Source organism: Blennius ocellaris, assembly GCF_963422515.1.
Source record: "Blennius ocellaris genome assembly, chromosome: 4".
NCBI classification, from domain to species: domain Eukaryota; kingdom Metazoa; phylum Chordata; class Actinopteri; order Blenniiformes; family Blenniidae; genus Blennius; species Blennius ocellaris.
The window spans coordinates 28,202,901-28,230,328 of NC_137653.1; the positions used below are offsets into that span (position 1 = coordinate 28,202,901).

At 42.2% G+C, this 27,428-nt stretch overlaps 1 protein-coding gene across 1 annotated transcript in view; it reads left to right on the forward strand.

Annotated features, from left to right (window-relative positions):
• The window catches only part of cadpsa (Ca2+-dependent activator protein for secretion a), a gene marked incomplete at both ends in the record, with an annotated part of 181,796 nt that overhangs the window by 134,998 nt on the left and 19,370 nt on the right, over positions 1 to 27,428 (forward strand). The window contains 4 exons of the mRNA XM_080495890.1: positions 323 to 397; positions 1,322 to 1,405; positions 2,007 to 2,039; positions 6,790 to 6,897. Of these exons, the coding sequence (XP_080352016.1) occupies positions 323 to 397; positions 1,322 to 1,405; positions 2,007 to 2,039; positions 6,790 to 6,897 (300 nt within the window). The remainder of the gene's footprint in view (positions 1 to 322; positions 398 to 1,321; positions 1,406 to 2,006; positions 2,040 to 6,789; positions 6,898 to 27,428) is intronic.

Here is a 27,428-nt window from a genome sequence, read left to right on the forward strand (position 1 = left end):
CGACTCTGCCACCGAGTTTCCATGACAGCAGTCCGCTAGTGGGTTTTACTGGAGGATGTTAGTGGCTTAAAGAAATGGTCCAAAAGCACTTTGTTCACTTACAACCTAAAAAATAAGAAATAAATCAGACAACCCTGATCCCCATGTGTGAGGAGTGCTGTAAACACGGTCAATTTGTCATAGAAATATCTGCATTTCTCCCACTGCACTTAAAATAGAAGAAAAATGTGCAGTGCTTCACTCTGATTTCGTGTGTGACACTTCATGCTGGGCTCACTAAATTTGGACGGAAAGAGTAACATGTGTCTTTCTTCCTGTGCAGAGACAATACCACTCCCAAATCGATGATCTCATCGAAGAAACGGTGAAGGAGATGATAACACTGCTGGTCGCGAAGGTAAAAAAACAAACAAAAAAAACACCTCAGTCAAATCCACACAAGCCTTCCGGCCATGAGTTTAGGCTTTAAGAGACTGATGACAATTCCTGGATTTCATCGAAAGTGTATCAGATTACCATGAAGAGACACAGAGACGAAGACCTCAGAGGAAGAAATGCCCAATGATCGCAAGACATACAAATCTACAACAAAGAGATGGTCAACACTGAAAAACACACAACAAACTCAACCAGACACAAATTGGCAGCAAAGAGATGAAAAGGGAGGATAAATAACCACCAAAAGACACACAATGCAACAGGAACATCAACACACGTTTCTCAAAAAGCTTATTAATGTCAAAGAACTAAAAACGTGAAATGACTACAAAGCTTTACAAAAACAATAGTGGAAAAAATAAATAGTGACAATAAAAGGCAATAAAAAAAAAGAAAAATATCTGCAAGCAACCACGTCCTGAAACCTTCACAAACATCAACAAACACCATCAAACATTCACAAACATGTACAAACCTCCACTGGAGGATGTGAAGAAAAAAAGAACTGTACCAAAGATGAAATGAGGAGCAAACAACCAGGAGATGACGTTACAAGACAAGCAAAACAGCAGAAGTCATGAAAGAGCGTCACAAAATCCTCCTCTCCAGACAATCCTCTTCATAGATTCACAACGCAACAGAAACTTTCCACTAAAAGTCGATCAAAGTGACTGACGAGCCCTGCAGAGGGTGCTGAAGTCAGCAAAGTGCATCATGGGTACAATACTCCCTCACACCATATCAGTATGAGAATGTGATGAATCAAAACCTCATCTAATCCACACAGAGAAACACAGACGGCGGCCTCTCCCTCCTCAACTCACACAACTGGTTCTCTTTGCTGACACAAGTGAGCTGATACAGGTTTTGTTCCTTCTCTTAGTTCGTGGTCATTCTGGAGAGCGTGTTGGCTAAGATCTCCAGATATGATGAAGGAACGCTCTTTTCCTCCTTCCTGTCATTCACAGTGAGTACAACACCAGCCAGCGACCGTTGCCTGCAGCTGATCCCTGTGAGGGAATCCAGACACGTCAGCAAATCAGTCTTTTGTTGTAAAGTCATGTTTGAATGTTGCTCTCCTTAAAGTCCGTTACATTTTTAGAAGTTTGCTCTCCAGGTTTGGTAGCTTTCTCGCTTAATATATAACATGGAAAGTAACGTTACCCTCATTTAAAGATGCAGTGACATCGAGCAAGGGCAGGCTCAAACGTCGTACAGCCGACAGAACATGTGCAGAACCGTCATCAGGCTCCTTTTAATGACCCGGGTGAATCCAGTGGTGCTGTGTTAAAATTGTTTCATGGTAATTGTGCTGCAGCTTGACCTTTTTTTTAAAGCCTTCCTCAGCACCAAATAGCTTAACACCTCGGCTGGATTCCCGCCGCATTACAAAAGCCACATTATTGAGTTTGTGAGTGCACTTTTGCAGCTCAGATCCCCACATGAGCCAGCGGTGGCCGTTCAGCTGTGGGTTGTGCAGTCTCACCTCGACACTCTTTATTTGTCAAAGTGGCGCCGCAGCTGGAGCGCCAACTGTTTGTTCACCCACACCTCTCCTTTATGTGCAGGTGAAAGCTGCCTCCAAGTATGTGGATGTCCCGGTAGGTATTTCTAGTGTTTTTCTGCTTGTATGTGTTGCATTGCATTCTGTGTGTCAAGAATGATTTTCTTTGCCTTCCTGATATCTCATTAACCCTTGGTTTGCCAGTCAGGAAGAGTCTGAATGTGGCTATTGGACCATCTCATGCCCAGGTCTGTCTCACAGGGTCTTTGGGTTGCCGGACTTCACCTACATCCAATTCAAACATATATTCAAGTCAATCCAGAGCCTGCAGACTTAACATTTTAACATTATCTGTCTTCAATAACCCAAACATCCACAGTTGGAACAGAACCTGTTGCAGTTACAGTGGCTCTTCATCACTCACTTTCAGCCATTATTTTGACTGTTTACTTACACCAATTGTTTATAAACCACATTACAAAATGCACTGGAAGTGTTGCCAATCTTGCCTTTTTTTACAATGAAAGACGCTCTGAGTGATGAAAACTATTGTACTTTTAACCAGCAAGTGAATAGAGATCAACTATTAATTTGGCACTTTTATGAACACAGTTATAAACTAGAACTACACTCACACTACACTGTTTGCAGAACCGAGTTAGCATCGCCGTTAGCTCATATCAATGCTAACTGTTGAGGTCAGGTTGCAGCATCACTGTGTGAAACACATACATACATACATACATACATACATACATACATACATACATACATACATACATACATACATACATACATACATACATACATACACACACTGAACAAAAATATAAACACAAATCTTTTGTTTTTGCTCCTATTTTTCATGAGCTGAACTCAAAGATTTAAAACAATTTCTATTTACATAAAAGACCTATTTCTCTCAAATATTGTTCACAAATCTGTCTAAATGTGTGTCAGTGAGCACTTCTCCTTTGTTGACATAATCTATCCCACCTCACAGGTGAGGCACATCAAGATGCTGATTAGACGCCATGATTATTGCACATGTGTTCCTCAGGGTCGCCACAATAAAAGGCCACTCTGAAATGTACAGTTTGATCTCACAGCACAAAGCTACAGATTTTTGAGGGAGCATGCAATTGGCCTGCCGACTGCAGGAACGTCCACCAGAGCTGCTGCCCATGAATTGAATGTTCATTTCTCCACCATAAGTCGTCTCCAGAGGCGCTTCAGAGAATCTGGCAGTACATCCAACCGGCCTCACGACGCAGAACAGGTGTGACCGCACCAGCGCCAGGACCTCCACATCCAGCATGTCCACCTCCATGATGGTGTGAAACCAGCCACCCGGACAGCTGCTGCAACTATCGCTTTGCAGAACCAAAGAATTTTCTACAGAAACTGTCAGAATCGTCTCAGGAAAGCTCCTCTGCTGCCCGTCGTCCTCATCGGGGTCTCCGCCTGACTACAGTTCGTCGTCGTAGCCCACTTGAGTGGGCAAATGCTCACATTGGATGGAGAGATGTTCTCGTCACAGATGAATCCTGTTTTTTTCACTGTTCAGGGCAGATGGCAGTCAGTGTGTGTGGCGTGTGGCGTGTGGCTCATGGTGGAGGTGAGGTGACGGTAAGGGAAGGCGTATGTATGGACAGTGAACACAGGTGCATTTTATTGATGGCATTCTGAATGCACAGAGATACGGTGACGAGATCCTGAGGCCCATTGTTGTTCCGTTCATCCACGACCATCACCTCATGTTGCAGCATGGTAATGTCCATGTTTCAAGGAGCTGGACACAATTCCTGGAAGCTGAAAACATCCCAGCTCTTGCATGGCCAGCATCCTCACCGGACATGTCAGCCACTGAGCAGGTTTGGGATGCTCTGGATCCACGTATACGACAGTGTGTTCCACTTCCTGCCAACATCCTGCAACTTGGCAGCCACTGAAGATGAGTGGACCAACATTCCACCTTTAACAACCTGATCCACTCTGTGCCAAGGAGATGTGTTGCACTGCATGAGGCAAGGTGGTCACACTCCATGGGGAGCAATAACACAAAACTGTACATTTCAGAGTGGCCTTTTATTGTGGTGACCCTGAGGAACACCTGTGCAATAATCATGGCGTCTAATCAGCATCTTGATGTGCCATACCTGTGAGGTGGGATAGATTATGTCAACAAAGGAGAAATGCTCACTGACACACATTTAGACAGACTTGTGAACAATATTTGAGAGAAATAGGTCTTTTATGTAAATAGAAAATGTTTTACATCTTTGAGTTCAGCGCCTAAAAAATAGGTACAAAAACAACAGTGTTTATATTTTCTACATACGTACATACATACATACAAACCAATAAATAAATACAAATAAACAGGTGCTTAATTAGTGTCTTTGAGAAAATATATGTGTTTTGGGGCTGGTGTACTTGTATCTCAGGTAGATTCTCACCCAACACATCAATCCATCTTTCAAAGCATTTTTGGATTGTGCCTCGAAAAAGACTTGCAAAACAAACCAAGCTTTTTTAAGCTCTTGGATTATCAAGGCTGATACAACACACACATTTACTATGATAAAACATTGAATTGGCAGTCATGTAATACCAAGATTCACCCTAAAGTTACCTCACGAAACCCAAATCCTGCTTCATGCTACAAGAAAAACAGAACAACGCTTTGTTAAACCAGTGATTCTGTGAAGGATCCAAACGCAAAGCCTGAAACAAGTCTTTACTATCAATGTAGATGAAGACTGCTCAAAATGACGGAGCAGAGGAACAAATCAAAGAGAAGTTGAGGAGCAGGGGACAAGGTGGGGATATATGACTCAGAACACAGATGTGAACACAGAGCTTCGTCTCCTCACATCAGATTGGAGACTCTTGGATTATTCTCCTTCGGATTGTCTCCTGAAGTCATCGGGAGAGCTTTTCCCGACATGTCAGCATGTTTAAGATCATTTTCCACTCAAGCTGAATCATAAGGTTCACACATTTAGGGAGCTTTTCAATTGTTTTTCCTCATCACAAAGCTATTCTTGAATATCTGCATGAAATCACAGTTAACTCACTCAGCATCTTAAATATGATGTGAACTCAGACAACAACATGTATGAATCAGCAGTGGGCTTAAAGATACGAAATATTGTATTTTCACGTGTTTTAATTGAAGGTTGTTGGAACATCCGTGGTCTGAAAGTATTTTCCTCCCGAGCGCCGCACATGTTTGTGTGTGTTTCTCCTACATGTACAAATATTTGACCATGCTTTCACATGTAGAATCATAATCCAGATGGTATTGGTCGTCCCTGCGTTTCCTCCCCCAAGTGTCCATTCATATGCATGTGGCCAGACGCTGACAGCCAGCCATGCCTCGTGCCTCACTCTCCGCGCAGCATACATTGTGAGTCCATGTTGTACAACACATGCCCACTCTGCTGTCAGATTGGCGGCGGCGTGCGCTATCTGATCCGTATTAGCTGCCAACACTTCGGCCAGAGCAACGTGCCCAATTTCAAATTAATGCCTTGTCAGTGAACGTGAGGAGGCAGCGTGTACACTGGCAGAGGTCACAGCTTCTGGCCCAACACGCTAATTGTGTCCTTAATGTACAAAATGAGAGTTTCATCAGTGAAAAAAGACACTCATTTACACGTTGTGAGCGTTTCTGCAGATGTGTTAAGTCACTCCAGTTAGCGGGTCTCCTTTCTTTCGGAGTCCTCATGAGAGACGCTGGGAGCAAAAGGTTACGGGTGCGTCGTCCTCTCTGGAAAATGGGATGATATGTTGATGTAGGAGAGGCGGCGAAGGCGTCGCTTACAATTGCATTGTCCTCAGTGAATATTTTAGATGTCAGAATGGCAGACCTCCTAACAAGCTGTTCTCTCCATCAAACCCATCTGAGTGTGTGCTTTGCACATGCCCAGACTGCCGCGCCTGGTTCCCGGCCAAGCTTAACTCTGTGACAAGAGCCGAGCGAGAGCACGACCGCCCTGCACACCCAGACTGCACCATTCCTCCTCGCAACACTCTGCATCCAACAGGGATTTGTCCCAACGGGATGAATAAAGTATGGTTACTTTAGTTTAGCTTATTAACTACCACTCACGTTGTAAAGATTGCGTGTATCCACCCAAGATATCTTTAAAAATAAAGAGACAAACTGAAAGTGATCAAATAACTCAAACACAAAAGACTAAATATGATGACAACAAATTGACTGTATTGCTGTGATATCAGCAACGTCCATGAAACTTAGTTCTCAGAACAAAGCGGTTCCGTCACACGAGGAGGAATCAAAGCAGCATCACAGTCCTGTTTGATCCGGACTAGAGTTCTCTCCAGGGACGCTCCGTTTAGTTTGGGCGATGTGAACGCTCCCCGAGCTCTGAACCGGATCTAACAAGTGGTCTCTGGTTCACTTGGAATGCTGGGTCTTGGTGACGGAGTGTGCAATGCATTCTGGACCGTAAACAAAGTTAAACGTATGAAGCAGAAGAAGCAGACGCAGAAAGAAAAAGTTGGAAAATATCTCCCGGGCAGACGTGGAGTAGAGAGGCGGATTCCCGGTTTGGGTCCGGACCAATCAAAGAGCCGTGTTTCGTCTTTACTTCCTCTCTGGTCAGTGTTTGTTTCCAAACTGTTGAAATTGCGTGACAGTTTCCAGGCAGTCTGAACGCCACCCGGACCCAATGAATGTGTGAAGATCAGCCCCCCACCACCACCACACACACACACAAACACACACACACACCCAATGAGACAATGGGTTAAAAAGCTATAATGTTTGATTGTATAATCTTTTACAGTTTTCAGTCTCTTTTGTTTTTCTCCCTCAGAAGCCCGGGATGGACGTGGCTGATGGTTACGTGACGTTTGTCCGTCATTCCCAGGACATGCTGCGGGAGAAGGTCAACGAGGAGGTGTATGTGGAGAGACTGTTCGACGTGAGTACAACATCCGTAGTTGATTTTCGTCAACTCGCCCAAGTCCGGTGACTGCAGTCCCATGGTAGCCAGTAGAAAGTTCACTTCTACAAAAGAAGGTTTTCACTGTGACGACCAGGATGATAAGAGCTTCATGGTAGCCAGATAGATGGTGTGCAGAGACTGGATGAATGGGTTATGTACATGATGTTTCTTCAAAAGACTGGAAGTGGAATTGAACATTTATTCTGGAAATAACAAGGCTCCATAAAATAATTAGTTTTTGCCTAAACAGTAATAAAACAACCTGAGCAGATTTTAAGGTGTAATGAAACTTTGATCTGACAGAATCTGCATTTGGAAGCATGTTGTTTTGGTACTTCGGTGGTTAACACTGTTGAGCATGTCAGACAGGTTTAGAATGAGATGGATGGAAGGATGGAAGGATGGTACTGAAAACTAGAATTCTCTGTGTATTTCCTCCCACGTTGCGTCGGTCAGACAGTTTAATGTTGTGATATTAGTAGTGCTGTCAATCAATGATAATTAATTGCACAATTTTCTGTAATTAATTACGATTAATTGCATTGTTTTTCTACTGAAGACTGAAGCTTGCAATGACGGGAAAAATTCACAGAGACTATATTTAAACTCAAAGACTATTTTTCTCACGTCCATTTAGCTTTACGTGAAACTGTTTATCTCCAAGATTATCAAAATAATAAAAACATAAATCAATGAATCAATAAACATCTAACAAATGTCTGGGTTTTGTTAGAGTGCAGGTCCACTTTGAGAATTAGAATATTTCTAGACACGAAACAAAACTTAATAATAAAACGGCTCCTGGTCAGCCAACATGGCAACCTGCTGTTTTGCTGCAGAATGTATTCTGTGGTCATTAAATTCAGCTTTTCAAAGTAAAGCTATTGACTTTTACTCTCTCAATCAGCCGTCAGGCAACTTTTTAAAATGAAACTTTCTGCCTTAATATTATTCCACTGGGTATTGTGCTGCTCTGTTGTCATGGTGCTGCATCATGCTGCTGCTGTGGTAAGGGAGGTAAAAAACAAACAAACCGGAAGTAAACAAAACTGCGTTAATTATGTTAAATTCTTTTAACGAGTTAAACGTTTCAAATTAATTATTAAATTATGATGTTATTTCTGACAGCACTAGATATGATTTTTTTTTTTTTTTAAACCCTCACGGAGTGTTTTTCTGCTCGACGGGTGTGTATTTCAGGATCGTCACTAAACTGCTGCAGTGCATCACCGTGAAGATCCCTGACAAAGCCATGTCGTTCTTTACTTTCTGGAGTTGTTTTGTGAGGCCGACTGTCCGGATGCATCCATGTCCTTCTCCGTAGCTGACAAACTGTAATCAGCTCAAGCTGTAATCAAGTTGGAAAACAGTGCCAGGATTGTGTGCGATGAAGTGACGTGACACAAGGTCAAAAAGCACCAAAACAATCAGTCAATCTCTAAGCCTGGCCGCTTAGCCTTCTCTCAGGTCAAACGGCAGGATGTCTCCCAAAAATATGCTCAAAACATCCCCCTGTGATGAGTATGAGCATACCGAGCTGGGATTCATGGCTTCTCGGTGCTTTTCTCTCTGAACTGAGGCCGCTGTGTTTGTCGATGCGGCGCGGCCTCCTCGCCGCGCTCGCCTTTGTCCCCGGGTGTTTGTGTGCAGTTTGTCCTGATCTTGAGGAGGGATTACCCTGAGCAGCACTCCGCTTCTCTGAGTCAGCAAACAACAGTTAATCAGTGGAAAAGGACGCACAAAAGACCACTTTGTAAGATGGTTAAGCTCCGTGTTTACAAGGCAGCCGTCCACCGCAGTTTTCTTTCTTCACAACCGACTCCCATCATCTCGTCTGGTTTTTTTGGGGTTTTATTTCAAACCACCTTTAAAGAGAGTCTATACATGAAAGGATACTTCAGGGTACTTTAGAGGAACGTTCCCAACCAATATGCTTCTTGTTTAATTGAAACGCTCGTCGTTCTGACCCGACAACCAAATACTGGACCAAAAGCAACGAGATCTCTCTAAACACGTTTAGAGAGCCGCACTAAACGTGTTGTGATCGATGATGTTCTGAGTTCTGTTTGGTAAATAACTTCATTTACCATCCTAACCAAGCTTCTTGTCTGTAATCTGGAGGAAGACAGTTGGATATTCTTCGACAAAAACATGTTGTCTTTCACTCTAAGTCAAAATTAATTTAGTTCTAAACTTGACAATCGTCTATGTCCTTATCTCGTCTTCTTGGACTTTTGGAATTTGCTTTATCCAGGGCTCAGACAGGAGGGGGTCTCCTAGATCATCCTCACCACTTCCTGTCTGTTTCTTCTCCATTTCTGCTCCATTTAATGCCGTGAGCATATATTTTAAAACAGTTCATGCTGATAGCTTGTTTATGGAAACGACTAAACACACCCCCAGATGTGAGAGAAAACAGCTGACTTTGCATTTAAATCTCCTGTTCTGCTAAGTCAGCTCATGAGTATCAATTAATTATGTGTCTAAAATGTAAAATTTTAATGAAAATGATGCCATCATTAAAGCTAATCAGCCAAGATGTCAGAAAACAACCTAACAAATGAATCAATGAATATTTCATCATATAATAATATTAATTAATACATTATTATTAATAAAATAAGTATAAATTATATTAAATTATATGATAATATGAATGAATAAAGTAATGTTATTCACAACACTGTCAATATATACTTTGTCGGAGTGAATGGTAATATTTCACTTATTTCAGGAGGTTTATTAAATGAAACCACAGTTTATCCTCAATCAGATCATCGGACCCTGAGTGAAGAGCAATGCAGTTGTAAAGAAGGGTGCTGGCCTGACACAGTAACAGTGAATGGACTGGACATCAGATAAAGTAGGCGTATGTGTGCATATGTGCATGTCTGCAGGTCAAAATGTTTTTTTCTTGACTTACCACCCAGTGTTTTCCATGATGCTTTACGATATAGTTTCTTTTTAAGCAACAATTAGTAGGGAAATTAGTTTTTTTACCTCCTGATCATTTAAAAAAAACAATATCACAAAGTTAAAAATGACAAAATGAACATAATTCAGCTCCAATGAGAAGCTGTTGTTTGGGCTGGAGTTATGCTCTGGGTTCAGGAAGGTGTTAAATGAATGGGAGATCATACAGCATGTTTTTGTGTAGTGTAGTGTGTGTGTGTGTGTGTGTGTGTGTTGCGTCTCTCCGGCCGTTGTGTTGAGTGGAAGCCTGGAGGTGTCTCCCGTCTCCTGCCGTCTCCGCTCGCAGCCGGCTGACACGGGGTGACAGAGAAGTGTCCGGTGCTGGATGTTTGCTGTTTTTTGCTGCAGCTTGACCCGTTGCTTTGCCACGTATCCTCTTTTCCTCCACAAGAGCACTTCTGCCGGGGTTTGTCTGAGTCTGAAATCCTTTTGTTGTCAGTCTGCATCAGTTCTCCCTGCAGCCACACCCGGGCCCACGAAGGTGTCTGTGGCTGCTCTCTGCAGCTCTGTTGTGCTTTTCTTGTCACTCTGCCCTTCCTCGCCATCCTTTCTCTTTCTCTTTCTCTTTCTCTCAGTTTAAGGATGCAGCACAAAAGATAAGGTCGAATCGAGGCATATGACAGTAACCCCTAACCCGTCTCATTCACTACCAACACTTTAGCAGCCCACCACACACATTTGGTGTGCCTGAATCATCACAAGCAGGTTTGATTGACACCAATCAACCACAACATTAAGACCGCTGACCTCTCGGTCTGTCGGTGGTACATGGTACCAAGGTGGTGGCAGCATGGCCTTTCCGTCCTGGAAGAGGTGAGATGGGATTTGTATGACACGTTGCCCATTAATGAGTGTTGGCTCCCCGTGACCTTGTCTCCAGTCCAACGCTCTTCTTTCTTTTAGATCCTTCTGATTAATACTGAGCTCTGCAGACTGTGAATGCTCCACAAGAACAGCAGCTTTAGAAATGAGTCCCGACATGTTCACGTTTTACCGCTGTGGATGGGGCCATTGCAAGATCAGTCAAATTCATACAGTCACAACACAAACCAATGGTAGCGGCTCTCTGAGAAGTCGCTGAACACGGAGTGAGAGCAAGCCACTCTGACGTAAAGACGTCATACTGTACAGCTTGTCAACACTTTCACATTGGTCCAAAAATCGTTGTATTCAAGGTTTGTGATTGGCTAAACCCCCGATGACACTATATAGGGTTTGATTTCTGATTGGCTGGTTGGAGCAACACACTTTTTAAAACCTGGAACAAGCCGGGGAGAGAGAGGACACACTGTCTTCACTTCTGGGGGTCGGTCCAGGCGTGGAGACGATTAGTACTGCTGGAGAACCTTCAGACAGGGAATTTTGCATGTGACCTCTTTTAGTCACAAGATCACTTCTATCATTCTAAAACAGTAGTTTTTCTCCAGGTATCTCTCCCTCTTCTTCATCAGTGAGCTAAATGGAAGCATGTGTTTCTCTAATGTTGATGGACTGTGTGGAGCAGCAGTGTGATCTTCTTCAGCCTCCAGCAGAGTTACTAAAAGTGCTCACCACCACCACCAACACTATTCAGTCATTTCTTATACACTAATCATCATTCAACTTGTATGTTCATTTCAAATTAGACGGCTACTAATCTTATTTCTACTGACAATACAGCTGGACTTTTATGGAGGACTAAATGTGCCAAAACGGAATAAATTCATCATTAGATAACTACTTGAATATGTGATTAATTAATTAAAATTGGAATCAAATATTTAAATGTGTCATAAATAAGTGAGTTTGGCAGATAAAATAAAGTAATTTAGCAGTGTGACATGAAATTAGTAATTAAATAGGGAAATATTGATATATGTTTTTTTAACATAAAATGAATTGGTATTTTAATGAATCAATGACAAATTTGGGATGAGATATTTATATATTTAATTAAAATGTTAATGAATTGATGACATATTTGAGTAATTATTTAATAGTGTATTTTTTCAATATTGGCATATGTGTTGTTACAAAAAAAAAAACATCAAAATACAATATATTCTCACATAGTATACAGATACTGAATAAACTAACTAAAACTTTAGCAATGAAGCGCACATGCTTTATTGTCCAACTCTGATCAGTCAGACGTCAAATGGCCAAGAAGTAAATCATGATGGGGAATCAGTCGGTGTACTGTACTATCAGGTGTGACGTCACCAAGTTTCCTCACCCAATTAATACATAAAGAGAAATTCTGATCGTTCACTGAGGCAGAATCCCAAAATGACACCATCATCAGCTCTCACAGCATTTTCAATGTTCTCGGCTGTATTTGATGAATATTATTCTATAAAGATTCATTCGTTACATGAAAAAAAAAATATGGAAATGAAGCACAAATAAATAAAAGGTATTTGAAAATGTTGTAATTTTTTTGTTGGTGTTAAATTAATAATTAAAAAAAAATTTCTGAATTTGTATAAATATTCTGTGTAACTTTCATACATACAATCCAACAGAGGCATGATGAAAACATAAACATACATAAAACAGCTATAGAGAACGTTCCGTCTTGTACTCCTTCAAAGAATCAGACTTTGACTTGAATGTGAAATGAGGCCAGAAGCCGCAGCGAGCTGCTGCAGCAGATCCTCCACTCTTACATAAAACTTTCAGCGATCACATTCTTCAGGAGTCAGAAGAGCAAGAGATCAGCCACATAATAGATCAAAAGTGACTCAACACTTTGGTTTGATGTGAGAAGAACATGATGACAAAGAGGAAAAGAGGACAGAAGCTCCTGAACCTGCTGCTGCAGAGTGCTGAGTGGAATGAAGTGTGACAGAGAGGAAAAAACTGTGGGACTGTCACTGGACCGGAGCTGCCGCGGCTTGCATTCAATTTGTTGTTGAGTTTCATTTCGTTGGCAATTCAATCTGTATAATTCTGTTGGGCTACGTGTCTTTATAAAAACTGAACCGATGTTTCATTGGTTGACTTTGATCCGACCTCGCTGTGTGTCCATGAACGTGGAAGCTTGAGCTCATAAAGATATCCAGAATAACCAATCCTTCAAAATAAGATCATCCCACAAGCAGTCACAGTTCAAACCAGGGGAACGAGGTGCTCTCGTCATATTTCACACCTTCTATGTAACATTGCTGCCACGTTGGCATTGCACCTGATATGAATAGTTTGAATGTTAATTATTTGGCAGAACAAATCACATTTGTTGATGCGTATAATAACGTGTAAGTATGTAAGAATCAAAGCTCTCATCAAGGTCGAAATACTCCACTATTTTTACTACAATGTGATTTTAAAGCAACCCAGTCTCACTCCACATTGTGTTATACGACATTTGTCCACAGGTGAAAAACAGTCATTTCAATAAATTGCACCAAGTGGCTCTGAAAATGCACCCTGGGTATGTTTTATCTGCTTGTTCTTTACTGCAGGAGGACTTCAGGCCACATGACTACCGAGTTATTTTTGAAAAGACAAAACATGGTGGACATCCCTTCTATTTTCAGTGGAAATTGTCATATTTTAAGATAGATTGTGGTTTAGCTTAATTTTGATAGTTTTTTTAAGTGACAAATGTAACTTTATTTTCATAGTATCCATTTGGTTCATGTGTACGATCATTTCTTTTTTAAATTTTGACATACATTCATTCAGGTTTATCAACAAACCAAGGTTTTTTGTGGTTGCTATGGTGTTACTACTCAACAACATACTTGATGGAAGTTGATGCCGCATCACGCTCTTCAAATTCTAGTATGTGACCATAAACATCCTTCTATGCATTGTATCATAACTTCTGTTTGATTTTCAAAATATAACTACATCTTTTAGAAACTAATGAAACAGATCAAACTATTTTAGCCACAATACAAACATAGAATCTAACAATATTAACACTATTTGTATTATAATTTACACAATACTGTGAAGACACCCGACAATATTTTTTATGCTATTTTATTTAATAAGATAAACTTAACAAATTAATATTATCTTTTAAAACAGGTTTACTTAAACCACACAACTTATTTCTGCTTACTTTGCCTAATTACAGCAATTTCCAACAAATAGAAGGGACGTCTGCCACGTTCAGTCTTCATGTCATGAGTAACTCTGCAACCCTGATACTTTTTAGTGGCGTTTTGTGAAACTTTGTAAAATCCACTCCGTTTTTCAGGTGTAGACAAACACAGAATGTTACACATTCTGGAGTGACACTGGGTTGTTTAAAGACAGAAAACTCCTGCAGGATAATGAACTCCTGTTGGGGCAGTGGTGGCCACTGATGGGTAGTAACACGATACTGTAATCTGATTACTTTTTTCAAATAATGAGTAAAGTAAGGGAATACTTTAGCAAAAACAGCCATGAGATTGTTGTTACTTTCCAAGCAGGCCGTGTTACTGTGCTACTGAGCTGCGAACAGAGACTGTAGTGATCAACAGGACCCGCAGCGTTTAATGTTTGAGAATACCGACATTGCTTTAAGTTCGACTTAGTAGAAGGTGACGAAAACCTTCACGCCCACAAAAAGTTCCACCACAAATGTGAGCACACAGCACAGGAAGTGAAACTGGGTGAGAAAACCCTGCAGAACCAATAGAATGAGGCTGCAAGGTCCATTGCTTCACAGCGTATTTAGGCTGTGCATTATGTTTTTGAAAAGAAAATACGTAATCAGTAAAGTAACTGGATTACTTCCTCAGGGAAGTATTCACTAATCAGTAACTGATTACTATTTCTAAGGCTTATGACCCCGACAGATCCCACCATGGTCGTTTCACCATAACTCTGAACATGTTCATTTAAAATCAGGGGAATCATTTTACCGGGGTTATCAATAAATGTGTTTTTTTTCTTTCTTTTTCTATAATAAGCTTTGCTTGCACTAATTAAATACTGCATTTGAAGTTATTACTGCCGTAGCTGAGGTCCTCCCGGGTAAATATTGGAAGAGTAGTGATCTGTTAAAGTGAGTGTTACAGCAGAATGGAGACCCGTGTGTGTGTGTGTGTGGGGGGGGGGGGGGGGTCTTCTTTAGAAATAAGGTCATGATGGACTTCGCCTAATCTTTGCTTTGTTAGAGCACCAACACCCCCCCACCCGTCGTAGGGGCTTCATTTGTTGGCCGTGTGGTCGTCTCCCCCTGCAGAGGATTAGACTCAACCTGCTCTCTGTACACACTTCTTGAATATTGTTCCGTCATGTGTTCGTGTGGCTGGATACGTTGATGAGGAGACTCTTTGTCAGTTGATCTTTTTAGCGTTGTAGAGTAAATTTGTTTTTTTGTTATTCATCCCGTCACGAGATGATGAAAACGCCGTGAGGCAGAAAGACATCAGAGCACCAAAGTGCTTGGAAAACAATCTGACTGGTGGGCATATAATCTAGTTTGCTCTCTCGAATTAAAAAACATTTTATGAGGTTTTTGTGACCCAGCAGGGCACTTTTTTTTTTTTTCTTCTTCACACGCTGACGAGCTTAAAGTCTCTAAACCCTTCAGTGGGCCGCGGCATGGAATGAATAAAGGGAGTCTATCAAGTGTCCCAATGCCGTAATAAAGAGATTACATTTCAAATCACATCAAGTCCTTTAAGCGTGTTTGATTTCACACATTCCTTCTGGATGTGAAGATGAACAGCACAGAGCATTTGGTCTGCTTACATCCAGGTCACAACCCCAAACAATAACCGCTCACTCAAACTGCCTCCAGTGAAATAGAAAGGAATATCATTTCTGCTTCCAGACAAATGGAGGCGGGAGGTCGCGGACGGCGCACCAGGCCAAGTGGCGACGTTGTTCGTCTTTCTTACACATGTCTGGTGCAGGATCTTCTGCTCAGACTCCACGCCTGAGGAGAGATGCCACATTAATTGGGGTTATGACATGCATTCACCTCAAGACGAGCACCAGCCAGAGAAAGAAGATTATTTTTCATTTCTAAACGTGTCGAGACGAGTGGCAGCAGACGAGCCCATATGTGACCCGATGCCGATCATTTTAAACACACAACAGCATCTTAAGAAATGATTAATAGTCTGAGTCATATTAGCGAGTGCTAATACCCATCTCCTGACATACATTGACGGGCCAAGACGCTTTTAATTGATACTTGACCCACTTCTCTGACCAATCACATGCGAGGGAACAAAGAGCTTCCCTTGGTCATTTCAGCTCGTCAACTGTTGCTCCTTGGTGTCTGAATGGGATTTACCTCCTGTCATTTCATTGACTGCAATCCAATCACACCATAGTTTTAATATCTTTTGCTGTCGCGAAAATAGGTGATGGTGATCTGGGACGTGATGATTAAATGTGAAGGGAAGTCGTCTGTGGATGGGTTTGTCTCAGGCTCAGTCTGTGGCGACTCACAATGTACGACTCCACACAAAAACACCGGCCACAAACTAATATGGATCGTTATCTTGACAAACTTCAAGTAAGATTTTCTGTTGTTTTTACTACTTTCAAGTTTGTCGTGCGTGTGTGTGTGTGTGTGTGTGTGTGTGTGTGTGTGTGTGTGTTCCTCTTCCTCCAGAAACATGGCGGAAGAGGCTCCAGATTAAAACAGATGTGCTGAAATGACAGCGGAGGGGGACTTAGCGCGACGCAGCCGGGGGATCATTGATTAAAAAAAGCCATGTTGTTAGTCTGAGCCAAATCCAGCCTCACACTGATACGCACGGCTTCCTGCATGACACTCCCTCCGCGCCCCGGACATCCAATCCACGTGAGGGGGCCGAAAAAGGAAAGCAGAAAGGATAGACTAACAGAGCCCCTCCATCCTCCCCCACCCTCCCCGGGGGCTGGAGTTGCAGATACTGGGATTACACAGGTCAATTATACACTTAATCTGCCTTTGCCCAGAGAGGATTAGGAGTGCCGTCTCATTGATTGATTTGAAGTATTTCCGTTGACCTTGGGCAGTTATCACATTCACAAGCGTGGCGAAATTGCACGTCTGTGTGACGAAAGTTAAATCTGATCCACAATCGCCGCTGCTCCTCCCGTCTCGCTGCCAGGCGGCCGCGGCGGAGCGCCGGGAGGGCGAGGGGTCAGATTGAGCGGCAGATTGGGGATTTGAGATTGCTGTTCGTCCCCACAGTGCTGAGCTGTGGCGGCGGCGGCCGGGGCCCGCGGTGCTCGCTGGAGCGGACCGGGAGCGTCAGACCACTTGGCTGTCCGGAAGCATGCAAGCACCACTTTGCCGTCTCCGGTCACGAACTGCCCCACCGCAGCCACACCAAGTGAACAATTTAATCAACGCTGAGCTCAGGCAACACGCAAACTTAACTCTGTCCGTCTGTCTCCTTTCACTCAGACGACCGGGATAGTGCGGACGTCAGCACCGAAGGAGGAAGGTTTCCTGTTCAGAGGCACAACAAGGGGGAAAGTGGGACTTTTTTACAGAAATGTGAGGAAGAACCCTCTCAGTCCATCACAACAGTGGGATGACGGGAACAGAACAAGAGTATCAAAGTCCAGTATGAGCCCAGAGACTTTACAAGAGTCAAACTTCAATCTTTTATTTTATTAATTAAAACCAAAAAATATTTGAAAAGTTTTTCTTTAAAGTTTTCTTGGAATTGTTCATTTCTACTACAGATCATAAACATTTCTTTAAGTAGAAAAATAAATACAGTTTTTTGACTATCAAATTGTGAAAGTGGTGAAGTGGGCTGAATAAAGATCCCATGTGGAAAATCAAAAAGTGGAGATATGAGCCAAAGTTTGAGAATAAAATAAGAAATGGAGAGAATACAGATAGTTTCAGATCAATCACTAAATGCTGATATTGAGATATAAAAAATGTAATTATCAGATGAAAAAAGAAAATGTTAAGGACTGAAATAAAAACAAAAAATAAAAATGTCATTTCTGTTGCACCAAATACAACAAAGTCATTTCAAGACACTTTAACAGAAAAAGCAATACGAGCAAGCAGAGTATGTTTATACTAAATACTATTTTCTACCATTTTTAAACCAAATTTGAGCTTTTTCCTATTTATTTACTGCTCCAAGAAGTCTCATTACAACTACAAAGTGTTGTTGTTTTATGGCAATTAAACATTTTACATTTTTCTGATTTGAAAGGAAAAACTCCTTTTTAACAGAAATAATTTTCAGTTTCAATTTTCAGACATTGAGGATTAAAACTCAGTGAATATGGAGACAATATGAAAAACAAATAATTCACCATATATACTGTATGTATATATTTTTTTTTCTTCTTAAGTTTCTCTCAATGTTTTACCAGATGATGAAGTGCTCTTATAAGACCCAAAATAGAACCTATTTTTTACTGATGTTTTCCAGTTGTTCACACGACAGTGATGATATGCCCTTAACCCTTTCTGCACAACAATGTGGCAACAACATGCGCCGGTGTTTTTCATGCCACCGAGTAATCTCTTTGGGGTTGAAAGAAAATAAGTATAAAAGGATTACATGGCCGGCAGGGGGATATAATGGTCATGCTTGTAAGTTGCAAGAAATAAAAATCTAAATAAAAGACCAGCCAAGCAGGATAGTTTAGATTGAGTGGGACTGTTCAAAACATGCTCTGAAAAGGTTTCACTTCCGTTTAATGAAGTCTGTAAGCAGCTTAGTGTCCCTAATAATTACTGAGAGCCAGTATTTTGTTTCCCCGCTTCGTTTCTTTGGCTCTAAATCCTCTGCGAGGATTCCCAGCTCGCCGAAGCCCGGAGGAAACGGCTAAGGACACTAAAGCCACGATCATCCCCAGAGGAGGGAAATACAAGTTTAATGGAGACTCCTCCTTTGTCGGGTCCCGTTGCTTTATTGATGAGGGCTGGCGGGGTGAATTGATCGGGGACACGCATGTCATCTCTCGGGGTCTCTATCACCCTTGTGCAGCCCCCGTCCTCTCCTCTTTCCCCCGGCCTTGTAAAAAGGGAGGTACGGTGGCATTTGTTTGATTAACTTGTCGGACAAAAGTGACAGCTGCTCACGGGCGTATGTGGATGAGTGGCCCAGCGCCGCTCCCTCTTTGTACATCTGTCAGAGCCGGAGCAGGGCGAGCGGGGTGAAAAGAGACAAATTGGACCCAAAAAGAAGGCCATTCACCTTCCCCAGACCCCCCTCTGGCGCTCCACCCCTCTCTCCCATTCAGGTGCTCGGCGGGACCCTCAAGTGCTTGCTGGCTTATTCCATTTTCACTCCCCCTATAGAGTTCCCTGAGCCCACAAGTGTTTTAGCCCTCTTTTTTCCTGCTTCAATCCACCCCTAAGCGGCTCTTTGTAAGTAGAATGGCTCACTTTTCTCAGGGCCCGGAGCTGGCGGCTTTTTTTCTTTTTTATTGTCCACCACAGAGCTTTTCTGTCGCTCTTTGTATGTTTACTCAATGACTGGTCGCTGACCGTAATTCCAACTGTTTAGTTCCTCACAACATGGCCCCTCAACCTCTTCCACCTACAACCCCCCCCCCCACCTCCCCAAATATACACCCATCCCTTCTGCGAGCCACCGTGTTTTTCTAAAGTTGCTCCTTATTTAGTCCCCCCTTGTCCATCCAACTGACACTTGCAGGGTAGAAGGAGATGGCTTATTGTGTAAAAGACCCAGATTGCCAGGCTGAAAAGAAGCCCAGACCTGAGATAAACATTTACCTTTCTACTGCGAATGCTTACGCTCGAGGTCGGCCGCCATCCGGTTTATCCGGTGCTGCTTCCTTTAAAGCATGAAATGCCCACTGAGCCCATTTTGTTGCCGTCCCAGCTGTGCTCAGACTGCGGTCAATGGTCAGCCGCAGTTTGCCTTTTGTGTCGTGGGCACAATCAAAACAGTGTGAGACCTGTGTGCCTATTGAACCTACAACTTTACTTTAGTCCTGCTCTCACAGCTCCTTCCTGATTGAACCTACCTAGAAGCTTGAATCGGAGACAGTGATTCTCAGGATGACAATATCCTGCACGAGATGTTGAGCCTCATACAGTTTTGGTTCAAAAAAAGAAGCAGAAGCCTGTTCTCTCAAAGTAAAAGGTCTATTCAGACATGTTTATGTGTCGCGACACTAATGTTTTCATATTGTCTGATAAAAGTCTCACATGTGCATGATGAGCATTTTGTGGGAAGACGGCGTAAGAGAAAGATGTCTTGTCTCGAATGCAGATCTTGAGTGTAACGTTTAACCAATGCCTCGGCCCATTCACCACTGGGTCTGTGCAGATGTGTTGATTTGCCAGTGGCTACAGGTAGGATTGGCTCAGCTGGTAGAGCAGAGCGTCTTCCAATCCCAGGGTTGGCGGTTTAATCCTCCACCAGTGTCTTTCAGCAAGACGAGGAATCACAAATTCCTCCAATGATGTGTGAAGAGCTTCTTGGCTGCGATCGGCGTTGGTGTGACAATGCTTGTGTGTGAGATGGTGAATGTGTTGTATGTCATTATCGGGACCTGGGACAGGATATAAGCCCTTCATTCCATCCTGGATTAAGCTGGTATAAAGGTTGGATTGGTCCATATTTTACACAGATGTGGGTATTTTTATTCCTGAATTAATATCAACTGTAACAAATGAGGGAAAAAAAGTCTTTTCAACAACCCAGAAGAAACAGTATAGTTTGGATCCTGTTGACATATCGTTGCATGTTAAGAGTCCATGTTTCAAAATTATGAATCAATGTGTGGAATAAAGCTTTTTTTTTTAAAGCTGTTGGTCGGCACACAAACAACACAAGCTCTTCAAATGTCTATGTTTCCATTGGATCCATTGCAATAGGATCAGTCCACCAGAGGGACTAACATACTGGCCAGTTACCAAAAAATAAAAGAGCCTCACTTTTTTTCCCAAGAGAAAAGCAAGAATATCAAATATAATTGCACAGCAGAGCAGGTGGCACTGGCATTATATTATGAAGAAAGCCGTGGTGCAATGTTGAGCCACAACTACACAATTTCAGGTGTCGAAAATGTCTGTTGCTGTTGTTGGCTTCTAATCTCAACACTGCCCCCATCACTGCCCGAGGTACTGCAGCTGTGGTCCAGATGTGTCAGCTCCCAGGAGATATGGCAGTGTGGCTAGGTGCACGTTCACCATAGAGCATAGACGGGCCTTCATGAGGAAGAGGTGTACTTGTAAATATAGTCTTAAAGATTACATCATCTGGAGCATGAAGCTGAGTCCCATTAGTCTCCAGTGAAAAGCTCCATTTGTTCTCTGAGGGTCAAGCTTAATCCTGCTGCTGGGTGACCAGGGGAGGAACCAGGAGGACAGGGAGCCTGGAGATGGTGGATCCGGATATGTGTGTGTGTGTGCGTGTGTGTGTGTGTGCACGTGTGTTACTATGGTAATTGAATGTCGTCATCAATGGGCTCTCTCTGCTGAGCTGGTGAGCAGGACTAGAATGGGCCAGCGGTGGGCTCTCAAAAGCAATGCAGGTAGGATTAGAACAAGCCTTTGTCCAAAGTGCATAATGTCTTGCAGTCAGATTTAAAGGCGCACCCCCCCCCCCCCCCCCCCCTCCTCACCAACTTTATCCTCATTTGTTCCCTGGTCCGTGTGAGTGTGCATGTATGGTCTGTGTCTGTACGCCAACTGCAAGCATGTGTGTTATGAAAGAGCAAAAAAGAAGCAGCAGTGTTGCTTCATGGCTCTCCTCAGCCTTCCCTCTCCTTCACAAGGAAACCCGTCACTTGGCATTAGTGTTGCCGCACAAGCAATCATCATTCCAAGCCTCCTGCTAATTGCAGACACAGCTGGGTCTCAGCAGGACATTCTCTCTCTCTCTCTCTCTCTCTCTCTCTCTCTCTCTCTCTCTCTCTCTCTCTCTCTCTCTCTCTCTCGCTCTCTCTCACACACACACACACACACACACACAGTGTAGCGGTGACAACACAGACTTTCCATTTCTTCCGTATAGAGCGCAGACATCCACACCAAGTGGTCAGCTAAATGGCTGCATGGCTGACGCTGTCCATAGCTATTACTTCTGACTGTTTCTTCGAGGTGACCAGTAATTCAGTCATAACTTTTAGATGATTCATTTCAACTTGAGCATGCTGAGCAGTCTAACATGTCTCATTTAAGTTGAAGGTCACTGATAAATTGAGGCATCACTTTCTCATCGTACTGATCTGTCCTTTTGAAGAATCAGATGCGGCACCACATGTTCATTTTATAGTCTCATTTGAAACTTGGTGAACTTTTTAATCTGTGCTTTAAAGAAGATTATGAATGTGGTGGATTCTTGGTGAACTTTATATGATTTGCTTTTACACACCACACATCTAACATTGCTCAAATTACGCAAAAACTATTTTTTGGGGGAGTTTTGCTTCAGGTCACTTAGTTTTTTTTTCTTTCTAAATTTTACAGCAGTTTTAAGGGACCTTTCATCAGCTACAGATGCTTTTAAACAAAACCTAAAAATGTACATTTTTGAAAAAGCATTTTTTTTCTTTAGTCACCCAATGAACCGGATAAACCTTTTGTAATTTTCAGCAGTTTTTATTCCAACTTAATTTTTAAATGTTTACATTTTTTTTTTAAACTTGATAGCAATTTGAGATTACTTAAATGCAAAGTGCTCCACAAATAAAATCTATTGTTATTCTTATTCTTATTCTTATTCTTACTATTATAATTTTATGTTTTCTTTATGAACATTCTCATTGTCCCTGCTATTGACACAGGTGGTAGAGTATCCAAACGTTTTAATCAAATAAAACTAGTATTACTTTAGGATAAAATTCCTCAAGTCAAAGTAGACAGTAGGCATGAAGGCATTACTTGAGTAAGAGTGATGAAGTACTTGGATTAAAACCTACTCAAGTGGTGAGTAATTGTTGAGTAACCTCCCATTAATGTCATTACATTAAAATGTGCAAATTCAGATACAATATTACTTTGAATGAGATCAGAAATAAACATTGGTCCTTTGTGAGGCCAGAGGTGCTCTGCCTCCTCCGGAAAGTCTTTTGTTGACATTGTTGTTGATAGCAGGCAGCTTTTCCTTCGCACATCAACAGAGAACTTGTGCGCAGTCACGTGACGATCTGGCTTCGTTTGATTGGTCACACAGAGTCAATTGACAGAGTCTTTGGTGGAAAGCTCTCTGCCGGAGGAAAATAATGCGATTAATTTGATATAATCCAATCAACAGCGAAGGTAACGAGTGGCATGACTCCCAGAGTAACGGCGCAAAAGTCGTGGGTTTTTTTTCTTTCTAGAAAGTATGTTGTAGTAAAACTACTCTCAGTGATTAATGTAAATGTAAATTAGTGAATAAAACATGTTACTTCCCACCTCTGGCTAATGACAACTTAAACATGATGCTACCACCACCATGTTGTCCAGCTGGTGAGCAGGTTGTTTTAGTTCCATAGAACTGACAACATTACATTTTGGGGTTTTTTTCCACGTCATTTTTTCTAATATCATTCATAGAATCAAACAGAAAATACTTTCTGAATCCCAGAAGGAATTTCTTGAAAATTTCATTGGCTAAAATTTGAAACAAACATTATGTAAACAAGATTAAACTCAGTAAATATGTTGTCGGTACTCATCCTGACTTTCTTCTTCAAATTGGTTAAATTCAGACGCATGGGCACACACACACACACACACACACACACACACACACACACACACACACACACACACACACACACACACACACACACACACACACACACACACACACACACACACACACACACACACACACACAATCTTTTGTAGGGAATCCCGGGAGCTTTTGTGCTGCTGAGAGTGAGGAATGTTGGAGTTGAGGAGGGGCCGCACCGCGGGGGGTACACAGGGATTACAAGCAACCTGGGACTCTGCCTCTTTCTGCCTCTGCTGCTCCTGTGTGTGTGTGTGTGTGTGTGTGTGTGTGTGTGTGTGTACATGACAATGATCTGCTGGAAACTACATTGTTATCCATTCTCATTACGTCTTGATAATGAAAATACAAATGTGAACCTTAGTAACGATGAACAGGATGTCGTTCAGCTCGTTTTTTTTGTGATTCAACCTTCAGGCCTGTAACGAACACTCAAGCTCCTAATATCTGTTCTTCTTCATCGTATCGTTCCACTAAGTATCTGCCGTATGTAAGAAATGTCTCTCTTGATAAAAGCCACAAGCATTTGACATGAGCAAAGAAGGTCCAAGAGAAGTTCTGAGAAGTTAGTTATATGGCTTGTGTATAGGTTTTGAGTGATGTGTCACAGAGGAACGTTGTTGTCCAGCCTTCTGATAGACATCCTGCAACTTTAGGGTTTTTTTTCCTCCATGTAACACAAATTGCTTTCAAAAGCCTCAGAAAAACAGTCGGGTTTGTGTGCAGATTTGATCAACTACAATGTGTCAACCACGTGTTTCTAATGTTCACCAAGTCAAACCACCTTTGCTGCTTCGTCCCCATAGTGGTGCAGTAGCAATGGAGAGATTAGGGGGCCTTTCACATCTGGATAGTCCAGGACGTCGTGTGAATTGACATCTTGTCCACAACTATTTTGTCCCACATTATTGATTTAAAGGATTGGACAGAATATTTGACACATTCGGAGGAATTATTAAGTATATTTGACACAAAAAACAAAATATTAAGATCTAATATATCAATATATTGATATTAATATTAAGATCTTAATCATGACACAAAAACATAAACATCGGCAGCTGCCCAGACAAACTCAACAGAGGCGCAGCGTGCACCGGCTCAGAGGCGGTCTTCAGAAATACATTTTTCAAAAATGTTTTTCTCAAAACAAATAATAAAGTTTCATAGAGTTCAGGTGCTCATTAATTGGTCAGAAGCTACTTTGATACGTTAATGAGCTGCGGGGCTCATACAGCAGCGATGTTCCATGCAGTGGTCTAGACGTGTTTCTTCAGTGGAACATTACTAATGAATCAACAGCAAGATGTTCAGTTATAGTTTCATCTTCAAGTCATACACTTGAGTGACGCACTGCTGCTGGAGATGGATGACCTCGTCGCCCTCCACCTCTTCAGTGACTGAGGATAAAACTCAAAGTCTGCTGAGCCTTTTCACAGTCCCTGTCCAAATATTTCATTTATACATTAAATAAACAGATAAAACTGAACTTTATCGGTCCACCGTGGTCTCCACCAAAATGTCTCCTGCCCTCTCCGACACTGGCACTCAGTGGCCGTCACAACCATGACGGCTGTTTTCACAACCCAGCATTGTGCTCGGGTGCTGACCCCCATGATGTCACCATCCTCTGACCTCCACCTTCAGATCAGACTCTCCTCCTCCACCTCTACAGTCACTGACCTCTCAGTGGTTCTCACACAGCGGTGATGACGCGCTGCCGATCGCTTGTTTGTCTTTTATTAGTGATTCCACTACTGTGACACCAAATAATGTCATTTCCCTGACCTCCACCTCCTCCATGACTATTTCGCTCTACGTAAAATTCCTTTTCTTCGTCTTTTCTGTCAGGATTTAGCATCAAATGCCAGCGATGAAGAGGCTGATTGAGATGCAAAAATATTGGCGAAGCACTTTACATTGACGGTTTATGGTAGAAAGTGGGCGTGTTGAGGGCGGGAGATGAACTGTCAACCTTCCAGGTGGACTGGGGTCTATAGAAGAAAAGTGTGCGCACGGTTTTTTCGATCCAAATTTCTTTGGGCACGTGCCATTTTAAGCTTTTGGGTGCATGAACATTTTTAGTAGGAATCCTATGCAAAGTTTTATAAATGAAGCTTTGCTTGACAGCTCAGCTCCTCTTGAGCATGACAGCTTTACTGCTGCTGCTCGCACAAACCATAACCAAAACTTGATTTAAATCTTTGCTGTACATTATGTTTAAAACTTTGACTCACTGAGTCATTGGCTTACTTTAGTATGTGAAGTTTTCCACCCGACCAGTTTACGTCTGCAGTGTTTGCTTTGTTGATGTGTTCTGGGATTGATATTTACGAGCATTTACAGCTGGTGTGCTGCCATTTCTTAATGTGATAAATGTTCAAATGTGTTAAAACATTTGTAAAGGTGTAAAAGTCTGAAACATATCTCGAACCAATCAGGATTGCAAAGACATTTTCATGCCAGATGGGACATCAGAGTGCATACTGTGAGCAGGAAGTCTGTACTATGACGTTCATTTTGAATCTAAATTATATACTAGATGTTGAATTCCTGTCACAGCAGGACACTAACAAGTATTCATTTTCATTGATTTTGATGCTGTCAAATATAACTCAGAGATCATGTTTATTCAAATGAGTTAATATTACGGTTTGCTAAAGGAAAGCTTCAACAAGTCTGTGGGTCTAGAACGACACTGTTAACGTCTAATTTAATGACTTCACAGCATAACGTGTAAAAAAAAAAAGCAGATGAGTTTGAGAGTGGCAGCGGAAATTAGAGGGAAAAGCGGGTGAACAGTACAGTGGCAAATTATTCTTCTGAGATTGAAAATGGCAATGAATTAAAGGAGAAAATAAAAGTTTGACAACGACAGGTTCACTGCTGCCTAGCACAAATTCAATAAATCTCTGATCCTCTACATGGGAGACAAACTTTATTTCTGTAAAGTTTTTTTTCCCTCATTTGGTTCCTGATGATGGAAGTCAACCGAGTTGCCCACAACAGCAAATCCCGCCACAGGTGTTCAATGGGACTGAGATGGAAGATCCATGCCAAGTGGATACTCACAGACTCTTGTGTAGACCTGTTTCCTGTTAGTAGGAGTGTGACCCTGGAGGAGAGCACTCCCATCAGGGTAAAATGTAATGTGGATAGAAGAGTTTTTGTAGCCATAAAAAAGTTATTGAGGGGTGGATTGACTCATACTAGCAGTGAAGGCCTGGGTCTGAAATGCACGGCCAACCACTGATATTTACCCACATCTGATCACAATCTTATGAGGATTCTTTGCTGTGAACACCTCCCTTCAACTGTACCGTAGTACATACAGAAGATCTGACTGCAAATGTGACAGGAAACCAGGTTCTCTTTACATACACTAAATTGTGTGTGAGTGTTCTCGACTCCGATTATGCAAAATACACTTTGTAACAGTTTTCCAACAGTACTAATCGTCCCCATACCTGGAACGCCGCCCAAGAAGTGAAGAAAGCCTGTCCTCTCTCTCTCCCTGGCTTTTTTCAGTTTTTAAAAAGTCCGTGTTCCAACGAGCCAATCAGAAATCAAACCCTATATAGCCTACATAGTGGCATTTGTGGGCAGAGCCAGTCAAGCTCACACTGACACAGCAGATTCTGAATGCAGCTGGTAAGATTCAACAGTCAAATGGAGGACGATCAAGGAAAAGACAGATTTGGGGAAATTGGCAACTATTTTTCAAGTATGCCCCCCAGCCTGGAGATTTTCAGCCTGGAGATTAGAACAGAATATCAGTGTCTTTGTTTACATTACGTAATCTGAAAGCTTCAGGGAGCCGCCGCAGAGGAGCTGAAGAGCCACGTGTGGCTGCAGGTTGCTGACTCCTGGTGTAGTGGTTAGAACTCACACCTGACAGTAAAAGTTTAACTCTGGTCACAGTGCGTCCTGATA